This window comes from Gymnogyps californianus, chromosome 29, assembly GCF_018139145.2.
Source record: "Gymnogyps californianus isolate 813 chromosome 29, ASM1813914v2, whole genome shotgun sequence".
NCBI classification, from domain to species: Eukaryota; Metazoa; Chordata; class Aves; order Accipitriformes; family Cathartidae; genus Gymnogyps; species Gymnogyps californianus.
In genome coordinates, this window is record NC_059499.1 from 2026643 (window position 1) to 2039443 (window position 12801).

Sequence of the window (12801 nt, forward strand, 5' to 3'; positions counted from 1 at the left end):
GGGGGGACAGCACCGTTCCCCCTGTGCAGATGGGGAAACTGAGGCAGGGGGCTCAGCCTCACCGCGGGGGGGGGGGCCCAGTGGGTAGACACCCCCCCCCCCTTCCCCAGGGTGCGCAGGGGGGGCTGGGACAGCCCCTGGAGCGGCACTTTGGCACTTGCACAGAGGAGGGGGGCGCAGAGGGGACCCCCCTTCCCCGGCGTCCTGCATGGCGGGGGGGGAGGTAGGAATCCCCTGCCCCGGGGATGGGAGTGTCTCAGATCTTGATGAAGAGGATGGCGGTGACGAGGGCGAAGCCGGCGAGGAGCAGGATGACTTTGGGGACGCGATGCTGGGGGACCCCCAGCTCCTGGGGCAAGATCTCCAGGAAAGTGATATAAAGGAAGGTCCCGGCCGCCAACCCCTCCAGCACCCCCCGGCACAACCGCTGCCGCGGCCCCGCGCCCGCCGCCACCGCCGTCCCTAACCCGACGCCCAAAGGTGACATCATGGCGAAGAGCACCAAGCAGGCCACCACCGCCGGCGGGCGCAGGCGACCCCGCAGCAGCTTCAGCGCCAGGCTGAAAGCCACCGCGCATTTGTGCAGCAGCAGGGCCAGGCAGACGCGCAGCACGGCCCCCTCCGCCTCCTGCAGCCCCAGCGCCAGCCCCTCCAGCACGGCGTGCAGCGCCAGCGCCAGCACCAGTAACCCGGCGCGAACGGCACCCCGGGTACCGGGAGCCGGGGATTGCGGTGAAGGGGTTTGGATGGAGCCGGTGGGAAGCAGAGCCCGAGTCTCCTCCGGGATGGACGACGGCTCCCGCTGCGCCAGCGCGACCTGCTCCAGCACCAGCACCAGGAAGAAGCCCATGGCCAGGATGAACTCCGGCAAGGGGAACTGCAGCTGTGAGATGGGGGGGGGAAAGGGGGCTCAGGCCCTGCCTGCACCCGGCCCTGCCTGCACCCGGCCCTGCCTGCGCCGCCGGCCCTGGGGAAGGAAGCCGGAGGTGGTGGCTGCCGGGAAGCCATGGGCAGAGGGAGGATCTTTCCATGAGTCACGGCGGGACACGAGGGCCTCCCGGCTGGCCGGGCCCCACCGGTCCCTCCCGGCTGCTCCGCCGCCACCAGCCCAGCCCTGCCAGCTCCCTCCCTGCTGTCCCCATCCCTGCTGTCCCTGTCCCCATCCCTGCTGTCCCTGTCCCCATCCCCACTGTCCCATTCCTGCTGTGTCCCCCGCCCCATACCATCCCATCCCCACCATCCCTTCCCCACCGTCCCCCTCCCTCTTGTCCCATCCCCACCGTCTTGTCCCAACTGTCCCCCTCCTCACCATCCCATCCTCTCATCCCCCTCCCTTCCATCCCATCCCGCCGTCCCCCTCCCCGCTGTCCTGTCCCCGTCGTCCCCTCCCCGCTGTCCCCCTCCCCGCAGTCCCATACCAGCCATCCCTTCCCTGCTGTCCCCGTCCCCCTCCCCACCATCCCCTCCCCGCTGTCCCAGCACAGCTGACCCCCCCCACACACCCAGCCGGCGCTGCTGACCCCGATCCCGGGGACAGGGATACCGGGAAACCCCCGGGGCAGAGCCAGGATGCCCCCGGGCAGGGTCCCTGGCGGGGGCAGGACCCCGGGGGGTGCCGGGGTGCTCACCGTGACGTGCAGCCCCTCCAGAGCCGCGCTGATGCTGGCGAGGTAGTCGGGCAGGAGGTCGAGCAGGCAGGTGGCCAGGAAGACGCCGCCGGCGAAGCAGCTCACCAGGCTGAGCACCGGGCTGCGGGCATCTGCGGGGCAGGGGGGGCTGAGACCCCCGCTGAGACCCCCACCACAGCCCCACAGCCCGGGACCCACCGGGCCCTTTGGGGTCAGCCCTGCCCCAGGTGACAGCCCCGTTCCCAGCCTGTCCCAGACCACCAGGAGCCTCCAGACCCCTGAGACCCCCAGACCCTCTCCAGACTCCCTGGGACCCCCCCCACGGACACCCCCAGGCCCCCGGACCCTCCCAGACTCCCTGGGACCCCCTGGACACCCCAGGCCCCCTCAGACTCCCCAGGACCCCTGAGACCCTCAGACCTTCCCAGACTCCCTGGGACCCCGCAGACCTCTGAGACCCCCAGACTCCCCAGGACACCCCCAGACTCCCCTGGACTCCCCCAGACTCCCCAGGACACCCCAAACCCCTGGGACCCCCCCCTCCCTGAGCCCCCCCAGGATCCCACAGACCCTCCCAGACACCCAAGACCTCTGAGACCCCCAGACTCCCCAGGACACCCCCAGACTCCCCTGGACTCCCCCAGACTCCTCAGGACACCCCAAACCCCTGGGACCCCCCCTGCCCCGAGCTCCCCCAGGATCCCACAGATCCCTCAGACCCTCCCAGACACCCAAGACCTCTGAGACCTCCAGACTTCCCGGGATACCCCGAACCCCCGGGATCCCCCGGACCCCCCCCCCCCCAGACCCCCGGACCCCCCAGTACCGTACCGGCGGAGCTCGGGGGCTGCCGGAAGCAGCAGAGCGGGGCAAGGCCGCAGGCGAGGGGCAGCAGCAGCAGCAGCACCAGCGAGCCCAGCTTCGCCTCCAGCCCGGGCGAGGGGCGCGGTGCCGTCCCGGGGCTCCAGGCCAGCTCCTCCATCCCGGTCCCAGACCCGGTGCCGGTTCCCGTCACCATCCCACCCGGGATCCGGTGCTGGAGCTCAATAGAAGAAGCTCCGACCCGCCACTCTCTTAACCGCGCTTTGCATCCCTAGGGAGAACGGGAGCTACGGCGGGATGGAACGGGACAGTCAGAGCGGCCGGGGCCGCCTCCCGGCCCCGGTGACTCACTCGCCCCCCCCCGCCGCCATCACCGATCCCCCCCCCCCTCTACTCCGTCCCGGGTCCCTCGGTGCTCGGAGCACCGCGATGGGTTGAAAGGGAGATCCCCGGGGCAGGAGAGGGCGGCGGGGGGGGGTGGTCCGGAGAAGCGAGACAGCGCTCCGGTAACGACACAGGGGGTTGGCGGAACCGGGATCGGATGACCGGGAATCCGGGATTGGCATCAAAGACCGGGATCGGGGACCGGGGACCGGGACCGGGACTCCGTCCCGGTCCCGGTCCCCGGTCCCGGTCCAAGGTCCCGATGTCCCCCCCCCCCCCCCGGCACTCACCGCTCGTTACATGATAGCCGCGCGTCCTCGGTGATTCCAAAGGGCGGAGCCGGCACGGCGCATCGCAGCCAATAGCGACGCGGAAAACCCCCGACCGTCTCTTTGAGTGACACGCGTCGCAACCAATAGGAAACGAGAAAAAAAAATAACCGAGCGCCGTTCTTGGGGGTTCCCCCGGCTTTAACACCCCCCCCCCCCCCCCCCCCCCCCCCCAAAAGAACCCCCCCGGTACCGGGAGGGCACCGGCTCGGGTCTGGAGCCACCATCGGCTACAGCGAACCCATCCCGGGTCGTGGGGGTCCCGGTTTCCCCGCGGAGCCCCCTCTCTGCTACTCCCCGGTGCCTCCGGGACGCGGTACCGGGGCACCCACAGCCCGGTGTGTCGTCGTCCCCCCCCCCGGTAAAAGCGGAGCGGGGAGAGGGGGGAGGCCCCTGGGCCACGCCGGGGGCGGGGAGCCCGGCCCTTCTCCCGGTGTAAGGCTCCGGGGGTGGGACTTGGCTGGGTTTGCCCAGGATACCGGAGATCCTGGTGCACAGCCCCGGGACCGGGTGGAGGCGGCTGCGTAACCGGAGACCAAGGTGGGAGCCGGAGCACCCCGAGGAGTGCGAGAGGCCCGGGGGAATTGGGGTGGGGGGGGGGTGTCCATCCCCGCTGCGTCGGGGCACGGAGTCGGCAGAGGGTCCCACCGCCCCTCACCGGGATCTGACGGGAGCAGCACCCACGACACGCGGCCCGAGAGGGTCCCCAGGCACCCCGGTGGGGTGGCCGGTGGTCCCCGCTCACCCTTCAGCCCAGGTGATGGAGCCGGAGGTGCCGGAGCTCCTGGAGCCACAGGACGGGCTCTTCCCGGGCAGCGTCTTCCCCGATCCCCGCTTCTCCGGCTCGGTCCCATCTCCCGGCAGCTCGGAGCCGGCCTTCGAGGGCTGGACGCTCTCCGAGGATGGCGTGAGTCGGTGTGGAAGGGGGAGCGGGGCAGGGAGGACCCCCCCCTCCCTCCCCGAGGGACGCCGGGGCCTGGGGGCTGCCACGGGAGCCCTTGGGGTCCCCCCCGTCTCCCCTCAGCGCGTCCCCTGCCAGCGTCTCTGCGGCCGCAGGGGAGCAAAGCCGAGGAGCTGCTGCGGCTGACGGTGAACCCCGACGTCGTCTGCGGCCTGGGCGGCCGCAGCTCCCAGGCCGCCAGCCCGGAGCCCCCCCGGCCCGACGAGCCCCCCCCCACCACCCTCTACGAGGTGGTCTGCGACCTCAGCACCCCCCTGCACGGCAGCGTCGTCTCCGTCCGGCTGGGTCAGTGGGCTTCGACCCCCGGCAAGGCTCAGCCCGGGGGCCGCATCCTGCCAGCGCGGCGCAGGGCAGGGAGTAGAGCGGCTCCCCGGGTTAGGGCAGGCAGGAGCAGGCAGGAGCAGGCAGGGCATGGCTGCCTCTCCCCCTTGCAGACGACTGGCTGTGTCCCGCACTGCTCCCCGGCTCCTGCATCATCAACGAGCTGCCTGCCGTGCCCCTGCCTGCTCCGCTGCCTGCGCCCAGCCCCGCGGTGAGTCCCGGCAGCCCCCCCCCGGCCCCACCGTGCGTCCCCCCGCTGCCAGGCACCCCCAGCCCGTCCCCACACGTGTCCCGTCTCTCGGCAGTTGCGCCTGACGGAGGAGGAGAAGAGGCTGCTGGCGCAGGAGGGGGTGACGCTGCCCGGCACCCTGCCCCTCACCCAGGTGCGTGGGGGGGCAGTGGGGGCTTGGGGGCAGTGGGGGCTTGGGGGCAGGGCTCACCCCTCTGCCCCCCCCAGGCTGAGGAACGGATCCTTAAGAAGGTGAGGAGAAAGATCCGGAACAAGCAGTCAGCCCAGGACAGCCGGCGGAGGAAGAAGGAATACCTGGACGGGCTAGAAAGCAGGTGGGCGCCGGCGGCACCACGAGCCAGCACGTCCCCGGTGTCCCGGCACGTCCCCGGTGTCCGGCACGTCCCCTCACCCGTCCCCATCCCTGCCCGGGCAGGGCGGCCGCATGCTCAGCCCAGAACCAGGAGCTGCGGAAGAAAGTCCAGGAGCTGGAGAAGCGCAACGGGTGAGCGCGGCACGGGGCGCCGCGGCGGGCACGGTACCGGGGTGCACAGGGTGCCGGGATAGGCACGGTGCCAGGATGAGCGAGGGAGGGGGACACCAGGACAGGCGCCCGCCGACCCCTCGTCCCGCAGGTCCCTGCTGCGGCAGCTACAGGCACTGATCAAGCCGACGTCCAACAAGGCCGCCCAGACCAGCACCTGCGTATTGGTACGGCAGGCGCACCGCGGCGCACCGCGCACGCCGGCGTCCCCCGGCACCGCTCGGGGGCACACAGTTCCTGTCCCTTCCCGGCAGATCCTGCTCCTCTCCCTGGGACTCATCCTCTTCCCCAGCTACAGCCCCTTCCGCCGGGGCCCGGGTGGCAGCCGGGACGGTGACAGGCCCACCGGAGGTAACCGGGAGGCTGCGGGAGCACCGGGGTGGTGGTGAGGGGGCTGGCTGCAGCTCCCCCCTGCCCAGTGCTGCCCACCCCGGTGTTCCCTGTTCCCACAGTGATTTCCAGGAACATCCTGACCCGGGGGGAGCTGCTGGGACCAGCCGGAGAAGCCCCATTCCCTGTGCCGGGGTGGCTATGGGTGGAAGAGCCGGGACCTGCGGCTGCTGCGGAAGATGGAGGCGAGGGGGGCCTGGGGATGGGAGGCCCCCCCCCGGCAGGGAGCCGGGCACCAACTCCTCCAGCCAGGCCCTGCCAGGGGATGCGGGGACTCCGGTGGGGGCAGCGAAACGGGGACACGGGGACGAGATGTGACAGGCAGCAGAGAGCAGCCCTGGGGTGGGGGCAGCAGTGGGGGGGGGGGCACCCAGCCCGGACAGGGGGTGCTGGGTGTGCCCCCCCCCCCCCCAGCAGCTCTGTGCAACGGTGAATAAACCCGCGCCTCGTTTGCACCCCAATGTGTGTGTGTGTTGGGGGGGGGGGGTCGGTGCTGCCTGGGTGGGGCCATCGGGGACAGGGACCCCCCACCAGGGCTCCAACAGGGGAGTGAAGCCGGTGGCACAACCCTGCCTCGCTCCCGTCCTCCTGGGGACAAATGGCAGCATTGCTCCGGTGACAACGATCAGGATTTATTACACACCGCGCTCCTCGGGGGCCCCCCCCCCCACACGGGCAGAGCACCCCTCAGCCGGTCCCACGGGACGCCCCGGTGGCATCCGAGGCAGCTCCCAGCAGGATTCCGTGTTCATGGAGCAGGGCAGAGCCTGCCGCAGGCACCCGTTCCTCCTCCCTCCCACCCGGTTGGGAGCAGCGGGCGAGCAGAGTCCTCCGCTCCAGGGCGGCCGTGCTCTGCTAAATAGACTCGATCTGTTTGCGGACCTTCTCCAGGGCCTTCCTGTCCAGCACGCGCTGGCGACACACCACCAGCACCGCGAAGATGGCGGCAACGCACATCATGGTGCCGACGAACCTCCAGAAAACGTGCGCCTCCATCACCGCGGAACGACAGCTGCGCCCACAGGGAGAGTGAGGAACCCCAGAGCAAACAACCTCAGCCCCACGTCCCACCCCGACTCCCCCCTGCCACCCCGCCGGGGCTCACGGCTGCCCCGTCCCCCACCCCCAGGGCCAGCACCCACCTCTTGAACTCGTCCCTCTTGGAGGTGGCACAGCTGATCTTCTCAATGAAGCCCGTGGGGTGACATTCCATTATCGTCTTCTGTGATGAAGAGGGGCCCGTCAGAGGCCGTGCCGGGGCAGGACCCCCCCGACCCCGACCCCGCCAGCCCCGGGCAGGGCACAGCACGGCCTGGCCCGCCAAATGAGGGGGTGAGCGCAGCCCCGCCACTGCCCGTACTCACCGCCTCGAAGCTAGAGCAGCGGGTACACTCCTGTGCCACCACGAAGTCCTCCACCCGCCAACACGGCGTGGCCACCACCGGGCTCGCTGCGGAGAGAGCGTGGTCGCTGAGTGCGGGCCCAGCCGGCAACCCACCGGGCCCGGCCCGAGCCCCCGGCCCCCCACTGCCCGCGTCCCGCCGGGCCCGGCGCCGCACTCACTCGAGCGCCTCTCGTCGCTCGCCGCCATCGCCGCCGCCGGCCTGTGGGAGACAGCAGAGACGCCGTGAGGGCTGCGCTCCGGGCCTGGCCGGGCCGCGCTTCGCCCCCGGGCCGCGCTTTCGCCCCCAGCCGCCCGCTCACCGCAGGCCGCAGACCAGGGCACCCAGGACGGCGTAGACGACGCAGCAGCGCGGCCCGGCGGGGCCACGGGGCCCCATGGGCGCGGCGGAACTACCGGGCCGGGCCTTGCGTCTCTGGCAGCGCCGCCATCTTGAGCCGCGGGGGCCGCTGGGAGAAATGGGGGACGACGGGAAAAGCGGGGAGGACAGAGAGGGGCGGTGCCTGAGCGGGAGGCGGGGCTGTGGCGGGGAGGAGTTTCATGCGGGGGGCGGGGTTTGAGGGAGGGGGCGTGACTTGAGTGACCGGACGTTGAGCGAAGGGGCGTGGGTAGAGCGAAGGGGTGTGGTTTTGAGCGAAGGGGCGTGGCCTCGCACGGCCCCGGCGCGGCGGCGCCCCGGGTGCTCGCCCCCCCTCCCCGCCGTCCCCGTTCCCCCCGCCGGGCCCGTTCACCCCCCCCCGCATCCCCAACAGAGACACCGGAGACGGGGCAAGGCACAAGCTGGGCTTTATGGCACAAAGTGCGGACCGGGGGGGGTCAGCCCTCCCCCCCCCCTCCCGCCTCGCTCCGGCCGGAGCGCCCCGGCCCGCCCCCCCCCCCCCCCCCCCCCCGGAGAGGCGCCCGCGCTGCCCCGGGGCAGGCGGAGGACCGGCGGCGGCGGGGGGGGGGGGACCGGCGGCCCTACGCCAGGGAGCATTTACCCCCAGCCTTCCTTGGGGGGCCGGGCTCGAGCAGCGGCCTGCTGCTGCTGGGGGCCTGGAAGAGGGAGGGGAGGGGGTCAGGGGGGGCCGGAGCAGGGGGGGGGACCCTTGCCCTGGCCCCCCCCGCCGGCCCCACTCACCGCTTTCCGGGAGGATTTCTGCAGGATGTCCCGCGCCAGCGTGCTGAAGGCCTGGGGAGAGGGCACGGTCAGCAGGGGCAGCACCCAGGAACCCCCCCCTGGGGATGGGGACCCCCCCGTGCTGCTCCCGTTGCGGGGTTCCCCCCCCGCCATGTGGGGCCCCCTCTCACCTCCTCCACGTTCACACTGGACTTGGCGCTGGTCTCGAAGAAACGGATCCCGTGCTCCTTCGCCAGCTGCGGGACAAGGGGACCCCCGACCCCCTCTTTGACCCGGGTGCCGGGAGGTGGGGGGGGACCCCAGCCCCACAGTGCCCCCCCCTACCTTCTCAGCCTCGTCCCGCTGCACTTTGCGCTTGCCCTCCATGTCGCACTTGTTGCCGATGAGGAGACGCTCGACCCCGGCAGAGGCGTTCTGCAGGCAGGAGAGGACGGGCAGGACCCCCCCCCGGTCCCCCCCCCGGCCCCCATGTGTGTGTGTGTGTCCCCCCCGGCGCACACCCACCTCCTTGATGCTTTTCATCCAGTTTTGAATATTCTCAAAAGATTTCTCATCGGTGATGTCGTACACCAGGATGATGCCCTGCCAGGACGGTGCAGTCAGTGGGGCAGGGACCCTCTGCCCGGCCTTGGCAGGGTGGGGTGGGGGGGTTCCTCACCCCCAGGCAGCCACGATCCCCCCCCCCCTTGCCCCCCCAAGCTGCCCCAGCCCTTCTGGGGGGTGCCAGCACCCCCCCGCCATACCACGGCTCCGCGGTAATATGCCGTTGTGATGGTTTTGAAGCGCTCTTGTCCCGCCGTGTCCCTGGGGGAGAGGCAGAGGAGGGGGGTGAGGGCGGCTCGGCGGGAAATGGGGGGTCCCCGATTCCACCACACACACACACCCCCCCTCCCCACTTACCAGACCTGCAGCTTGATCTTCTTCCCATCGATATCCACCGTCCGGATTTTGAAGTCGATTCCTGGGATGGGAGGAGAGAGACAGGGGACGGTGATGCCGGTGCTGCACCGGCACTGGGAGGGGATGCCGTAAACAGCTCCGCTCCCAGTCCCAGTCTCCAGTTTCCCAGTAACCATCTGGCATCCTGGGAAAGGGAGGGGGGGGGGCAAAGTCCAGGCCTGGCACCGGCTGCGGCGGGTGGGAGCAGATCATCGGCGTCCCCGAGCTTGCCGGACGCGGCATTCCTGCGGGATGGCATCACCCCGCATGGCTGCCTGCGGTGCTGCCCGTGCTGGGGCTGGGGGGGGGGGACACAAGAGACGGACGGAGCTGCCAGACCCCCAAATCAGGTCAACCAGCCCCCACCCCCCAAAACTCCCATGTCCCTGCAGCTCCCCCCGCCACTCGGCCCTGTTTCAGGACACCCCGTTTCAGGGGCTGAAGAGGAGGAGGAGGAGGAAGGGCTGGAGCAGCTGGGGGGCAGCCCCCAGGCCAGAAGGATGATGGTGGGGCACAGCCTGGACCCCGGACCAGCCGGCAGCTGGCAGCCGGCGTGTCCGCGACGGAGTTTATGGCACGGGCCGTGCCGGGGCGGCTGCTCCAGGCTCAGGAAATGGCTTTACCAGCATGGTGGAAACTTGGAGGAGGAGGAGGAGGAGGAGGAGGAGGAGGAGGAGGAGGAGGACGGGGCGGCGGACACCAGGGTCCCGGCTCGGTGGCGGCTGCGGGGCAGGACCAGTATCGAGCCGTGGCCGGCGCCACCGTGCCACGCCGGCTTCCTTCGTGATGCAGCCCCTGGAAATGGCTCAGACCCCCCGTTCACTGGCCGGGATGAGGCACAGAGCCGCGTCCCCGGTGTCGTCCCCGTCCTCCCACCATCCTGCCGGTGCCGGGGTGCAGGCAGGAGGCAGGCAGGGGAAGGAGAAGGGCGGCGAGCGATGAGAGCGGACCCAGCCGCCCCGGCCCTCGTCCGGCCACCCTGGGGTGAGTGGTGGGGACCCGGGAGGAGGAGAGGGGAGAGGAGGCACCGCTCCCGGGGCCGGGGGTCCCGGTGAGTCCCGGGAGGGGGGTCCCTGGGGGTGGGGGGGGGGGTCCCGGGGGTGCCGCTCACGCACCGATGGTGGAGATATAGGTGCTGGTGAAGTTGTCCTCGGCGAAGCGGATGATGAGGCAGGTCTTGCCCACGCCGCTGTCCCCGATCAGCAGCAGCTTGAAGAGGTGGTCGTAGGCCTTGGCCATGGCCCCCGCCCGCCGCCGGGCCGCTCTCCCCCGCCGCCGCCGCCACCGGGACCCGGCCCGGCCCGGCCCCGGCCACGGCCCCGGACCGCCCCCCCCCGGGCGGGGACTCATCCCGAGCCCGGCCCCGCCGCCATGATGTCACCATGCCCCGTGACGTCACCGCAAGGAGATCAGCCGACGTCACGACTCCCGTGCGGGCCCCCCCCCTCCCCTCCCCGCCCCCACTCCTCCATGGGCGCCCTCCCAAGATGGCGGCAACAGAAGCGACCTTCCCAACATGGCCGCTCGCAGCGCCCTTCTCAACATGGCGCCGCCCCGCGGCCGCGCCTCACTTCCGCCCTTGCGGGGAACCCCGCAGCGGATATAGCGGCTCCCGCTTCCGGTCTGGCCCCTTTTCGGTCGCGGCTGCCTCCACGCCACCATGCCTGTGAGTGCGGCCCCGGGCCCGGGCCCCGGCCCGCCCCGCCGCTCCCAGACCCGGGCGGGGCCCAGCGCCGCGGCACGGGAGGGAGGAGATGGGGGGGGGGGTGTGGGGGAAAGGAGGCGGGCGCGGGCGGGCCCGGTTGTCGAGCCGGCGGGGCCGCGGGGTGGGCCGTGACCGCCGCCATCTCCACGGCGGGGGCCCCCAAGATGGCGGCGGGCGGGGGCCGGGCGCTAACCGGGATTGTCCCCGCAGCTGGCGAAGGACTTGCTGCATCCTTCCCCTGAGGAGGAGAAGAGGAAGCACAAGAAGAAGCGGCTGGTGCAGAGCCCCAACTCCTACTTCATGGACGTCAAGTGCCCGGGTAGGGCGGCGGGCCGGGCTGGGGGGGGGAGGCGGGTGGACCCCGGTGGGGCGGGAAGCCGGTCCCGGTGTCCTTCCCGCCTCCCTCAGAGCTTTCCCTTTCCCGGCAGGTTGCTACAAGATCACTACGGTGTTTAGCCACGCTCAGACCGTCGTTTTGTGCGTGGGCTGCTCGACCGTGCTGTGCCAGCCCACGGGGGGCAAGGCGAGGCTGACAGAAGGTGGGTAGCAGGCTCGGGGGGGGGGGGGGGGCGGTTTAGGGGGGTCCCCTCCCTCCTCGGGGAGCTCCCGGAGCGGTCTTTGAACCCAAGAGGTGGCTTGTGGAGAAGTGCATTTTCTGGTCTGGATGATGATAAAAGCTGCTGGGTTACGGGCGCTTTCAGAACTGGGGTGGTGCTTTCCTCTTAAGGCAAAAAACCTGCGGAATTTGGGCTGGTGAGACGAGGAAAACCCGGCGCAGAGGGGATCGAAAGAGGCTGCAGTGTTTCTGACTGCGTGTCTGGTTTTGTGTTGTGTTTTTTTTTTCCCCCTTAGGCTGCTCTTTCAGGCGAAAGCAGCATTAGGCGAAGGGAGCGGGGGATGGATGTGACTACTCGCACAGACGGCCGCGCAGGGCGCGAGGGCAGGGGCTGCGGCCGCGCGCCCAGGCCTGATCCCCGGCGCGTGAGCCGGTGCCCGCGGAAGGCCCGCCGCAAATGCGACTTTCGTACTGTCCCTGTAGCCCCACCCATCCTGCTGTCAATAAATTTTGGATAAAATACATACGAATTAGTTTGCTTTTCATGCTCTGGTTCTTCGCTGTGAGAGAAGGGTGGCTTGGCAGCGGTTCCGAAGTCGTTTTTTTTTTTGTCTGCCCCGGGTAGTTAAGCGATGGAAAGCGACGGCTATTAACCTTTGAGACAAACTGAATGCTTCCTTTTATTCAGGCCAGAAACAAAACCACCCCCACGTGCGGTGTAGGATCTCTCGCCGCTGTAACGTCGTGTTCCCTGCGTGTAGGGATTTACTTCCCTACGCTCCAGAGCCCCGGCTGAGTGTGGTTTCACGCTGGGAACCTGCAGGAGGATAGGAATATCCTGCAAGGCGGGAAATACAGGGAGGCTGCTCTGAATATCCGAGTATTCCCGGATAGCTACCTTCAACTAGTAATACTAGAGTCACAAGTGGAAGGTTTCGTTTCCTCGTGGAGGTGTTCCATGAGGAAGCCTCTTACGCTTACGAGAGTTCTCGCTGCTCTTTGGCCCACGAGAGCGCAGGAAATGTTGATGAAACAAAAACCCCAGGGGTTTAACGTGAAAAAACAGGAATGCCTCTAATTCTGTCCTGCTGTATATACACTGATATTTTGGTTGACGTGCCCGAGGGACGGGACGGCACCCAGAGGGACCCGGACACGCTGGAGAAGCGGGGCCACGTGAACCTGATGGGGTTCAACTAGGCCAAGCGCAAGGTCCTGCACCCCGGTGGGGGCAATTCCCAGCACCGGCACAGCCGGGGGGATGGATGGGTTGGGAGCAGCCCTGCGGAGAAGGACTCGGGGGTACTGGGGGGGGGGGGAAAGCCGGACGTGAGCCGGCACGGTGCGCTGGCAGCCCAGAAAGCCAACCGTCTCCTGGGCTGCCTCAGCAGCAGCGGGGCCAGCAGGTCAAGGGAGGGGATTCTGCCCCTCTGCTCCGCTCCGGTGAGACCCCCCTGGAGCACTGCGTCCG

At 70.1% G+C, this 12801-nt stretch overlaps 5 protein-coding genes across 6 annotated transcripts; 2 read left to right on the forward strand and 3 right to left on the reverse strand.

Annotated features, from left to right (window-relative positions):
- Positions 1–98: 98 nt before the first annotated feature.
- Positions 99–3229, reverse strand: SLC39A1 (solute carrier family 39 member 1). Of its 2 annotated transcripts, none has more exons than XM_050912346.1 (4): positions 3125–3229; positions 2460–2721; positions 1629–1759; positions 99–883 (listed from the first exon to the last, which is right to left on the reverse strand). In XM_050912346.1, exons 2-4 carry the CDS (start codon positions 2644–2646, stop codon positions 257–259), a joined length of 945 nt encoding a protein of 314 aa, XP_050768303.1. In that variant the 5' UTR covers positions 2647–2721; positions 3125–3229; the 3' UTR covers positions 99–256. The 2 variants fall into 2 exon arrangements, with proteins under 2 accessions (XP_050768303.1, XP_050768302.1); XM_050912345.1 differs by having other exon boundaries at positions 2460–2737.
- Positions 3230–3923: 694 nt separating this feature from the next.
- Positions 3924–5926, forward strand: CREB3L4 (cAMP responsive element binding protein 3 like 4). The gene is given in 10 exon segments (XM_050912220.1): positions 3924–4070; positions 4220–4413; positions 4509–4660; positions 4719–4828; positions 4903–5009; positions 5111–5179; positions 5310–5385; positions 5473–5569; positions 5671–5790; positions 5793–5926. Coding segments are annotated over 10 exon segments (1206 nt in total).
- A 293-nt stretch (positions 5927–6219) lies between these two features.
- Positions 6220–7439, reverse strand: JTB (jumping translocation breakpoint). The gene is made up of 5 exons (XM_050912376.1): positions 7313–7439; positions 7172–7212; positions 6973–7058; positions 6751–6830; positions 6220–6620 (listed from the first exon to the last, which is right to left on the reverse strand). The coding sequence occupies exons 1-5, from the start codon at positions 7387–7389 to the stop codon at positions 6464–6466; spliced, it is 441 nt and encodes a 146-aa protein (XP_050768333.1). The 5' UTR covers positions 7390–7439; the 3' UTR covers positions 6220–6463.
- A 487-nt stretch (positions 7440–7926) lies between these two features.
- RAB13 (RAB13, member RAS oncogene family) lies at positions 7927–10323 on the reverse strand. Its single transcript, XM_050912272.1, has 8 exons — positions 10185–10323; positions 9031–9091; positions 8874–8934; positions 8635–8712; positions 8455–8544; positions 8301–8366; positions 8131–8181; positions 7927–8045 (listed from the first exon to the last, which is right to left on the reverse strand). Exons 1-8 carry the CDS (start codon positions 10306–10308, stop codon positions 7971–7973), a joined length of 606 nt encoding a protein of 201 aa, XP_050768229.1. The 5' UTR covers positions 10309–10323; the 3' UTR covers positions 7927–7970.
- Positions 10324–10699: 376 nt separating this feature from the next.
- RPS27 (ribosomal protein S27) lies at positions 10700–11854 on the forward strand. Its single transcript, XM_050912321.1, has 4 exons — positions 10700–10735; positions 10985–11093; positions 11203–11313; positions 11627–11854. Exons 1-4 carry the CDS (start codon positions 10730–10732, stop codon positions 11653–11655), a joined length of 255 nt encoding a protein of 84 aa, XP_050768278.1. The 5' UTR covers positions 10700–10729; the 3' UTR covers positions 11656–11854.
- Positions 11855–12801: the final 947 nt, after the last annotated feature.

What these genes read in the sequence shown, in the direction of transcription:
- SLC39A1 (XM_050912346.1), bottom strand. Translation starts at nt 2,646, where the DNA reads ATGGTGACGGGAACCGGCACCGGGTCTGGGACCGGGATGGAGGAGCTG. An exon ending in GCAGCCCCCGAGCTCCGCCG is followed by an intron (nt 1,760 to 2,459) that starts GTACGGTACTGG and finishes CCTGCCCCGCAG; the next exon opens with ATGCCCGCAGCCCGGTGCTC. An exon ending in TGGAGGGGCTGCACGTCACG is followed by an intron (nt 884 to 1,628) that starts GTGAGCACCCCG and finishes CCCATCTCACAG; the next exon opens with CTGCAGTTCCCCTTGCCGGA.
- JTB (XM_050912376.1), bottom strand. Translation starts at nt 7,389, where the DNA reads ATGGGGCCCCGTGGCCCCGCCGGGCCGCGCTGCTGCGTCGTCTACGCC. An exon ending in GCCCTGGTCTGCGGCCTGCG is followed by an intron (nt 7,213 to 7,312) that starts GTGAGCGGGCGG and finishes TGTCTCCCACAG; the next exon opens with GCCGGCGGCGGCGATGGCGG. An exon ending in GCTGCTCTAGCTTCGAGGCG is followed by an intron (nt 6,831 to 6,972) that starts GTGAGTACGGGC and finishes TCTTCATCACAG; the next exon opens with AAGACGATAATGGAATGTCA.
- RAB13 (XM_050912272.1), bottom strand. Translation starts at nt 10,308, where the DNA reads ATGGCCAAGGCCTACGACCACCTCTTCAAGCTGCTGCTGATCGGGGAC. An exon ending in AAGATCAAGCTGCAGGTCTG is followed by an intron (nt 8,935 to 9,030) that starts GTAAGTGGGGAG and finishes CCTCTCCCCCAG; the next exon opens with GGACACGGCGGGACAAGAGC. An exon ending in AGCGGGACGAGGCTGAGAAG is followed by an intron (nt 8,367 to 8,454) that starts GTAGGGGGGGGC and finishes CTTGTCCCGCAG; the next exon opens with CTGGCGAAGGAGCACGGGAT.
- RPS27 (XM_050912321.1), top strand. An exon ending in CATGGACGTCAAGTGCCCGG is followed by an intron (nt 11,094 to 11,202) that starts GTAGGGCGGCGG and finishes CTTTCCCGGCAG; the next exon opens with GTTGCTACAAGATCACTACG. An exon ending in CAAGGCGAGGCTGACAGAAG is followed by an intron (nt 11,314 to 11,626) that starts GTGGGTAGCAGG and finishes TTTCCCCCTTAG; the next exon opens with GCTGCTCTTTCAGGCGAAAG.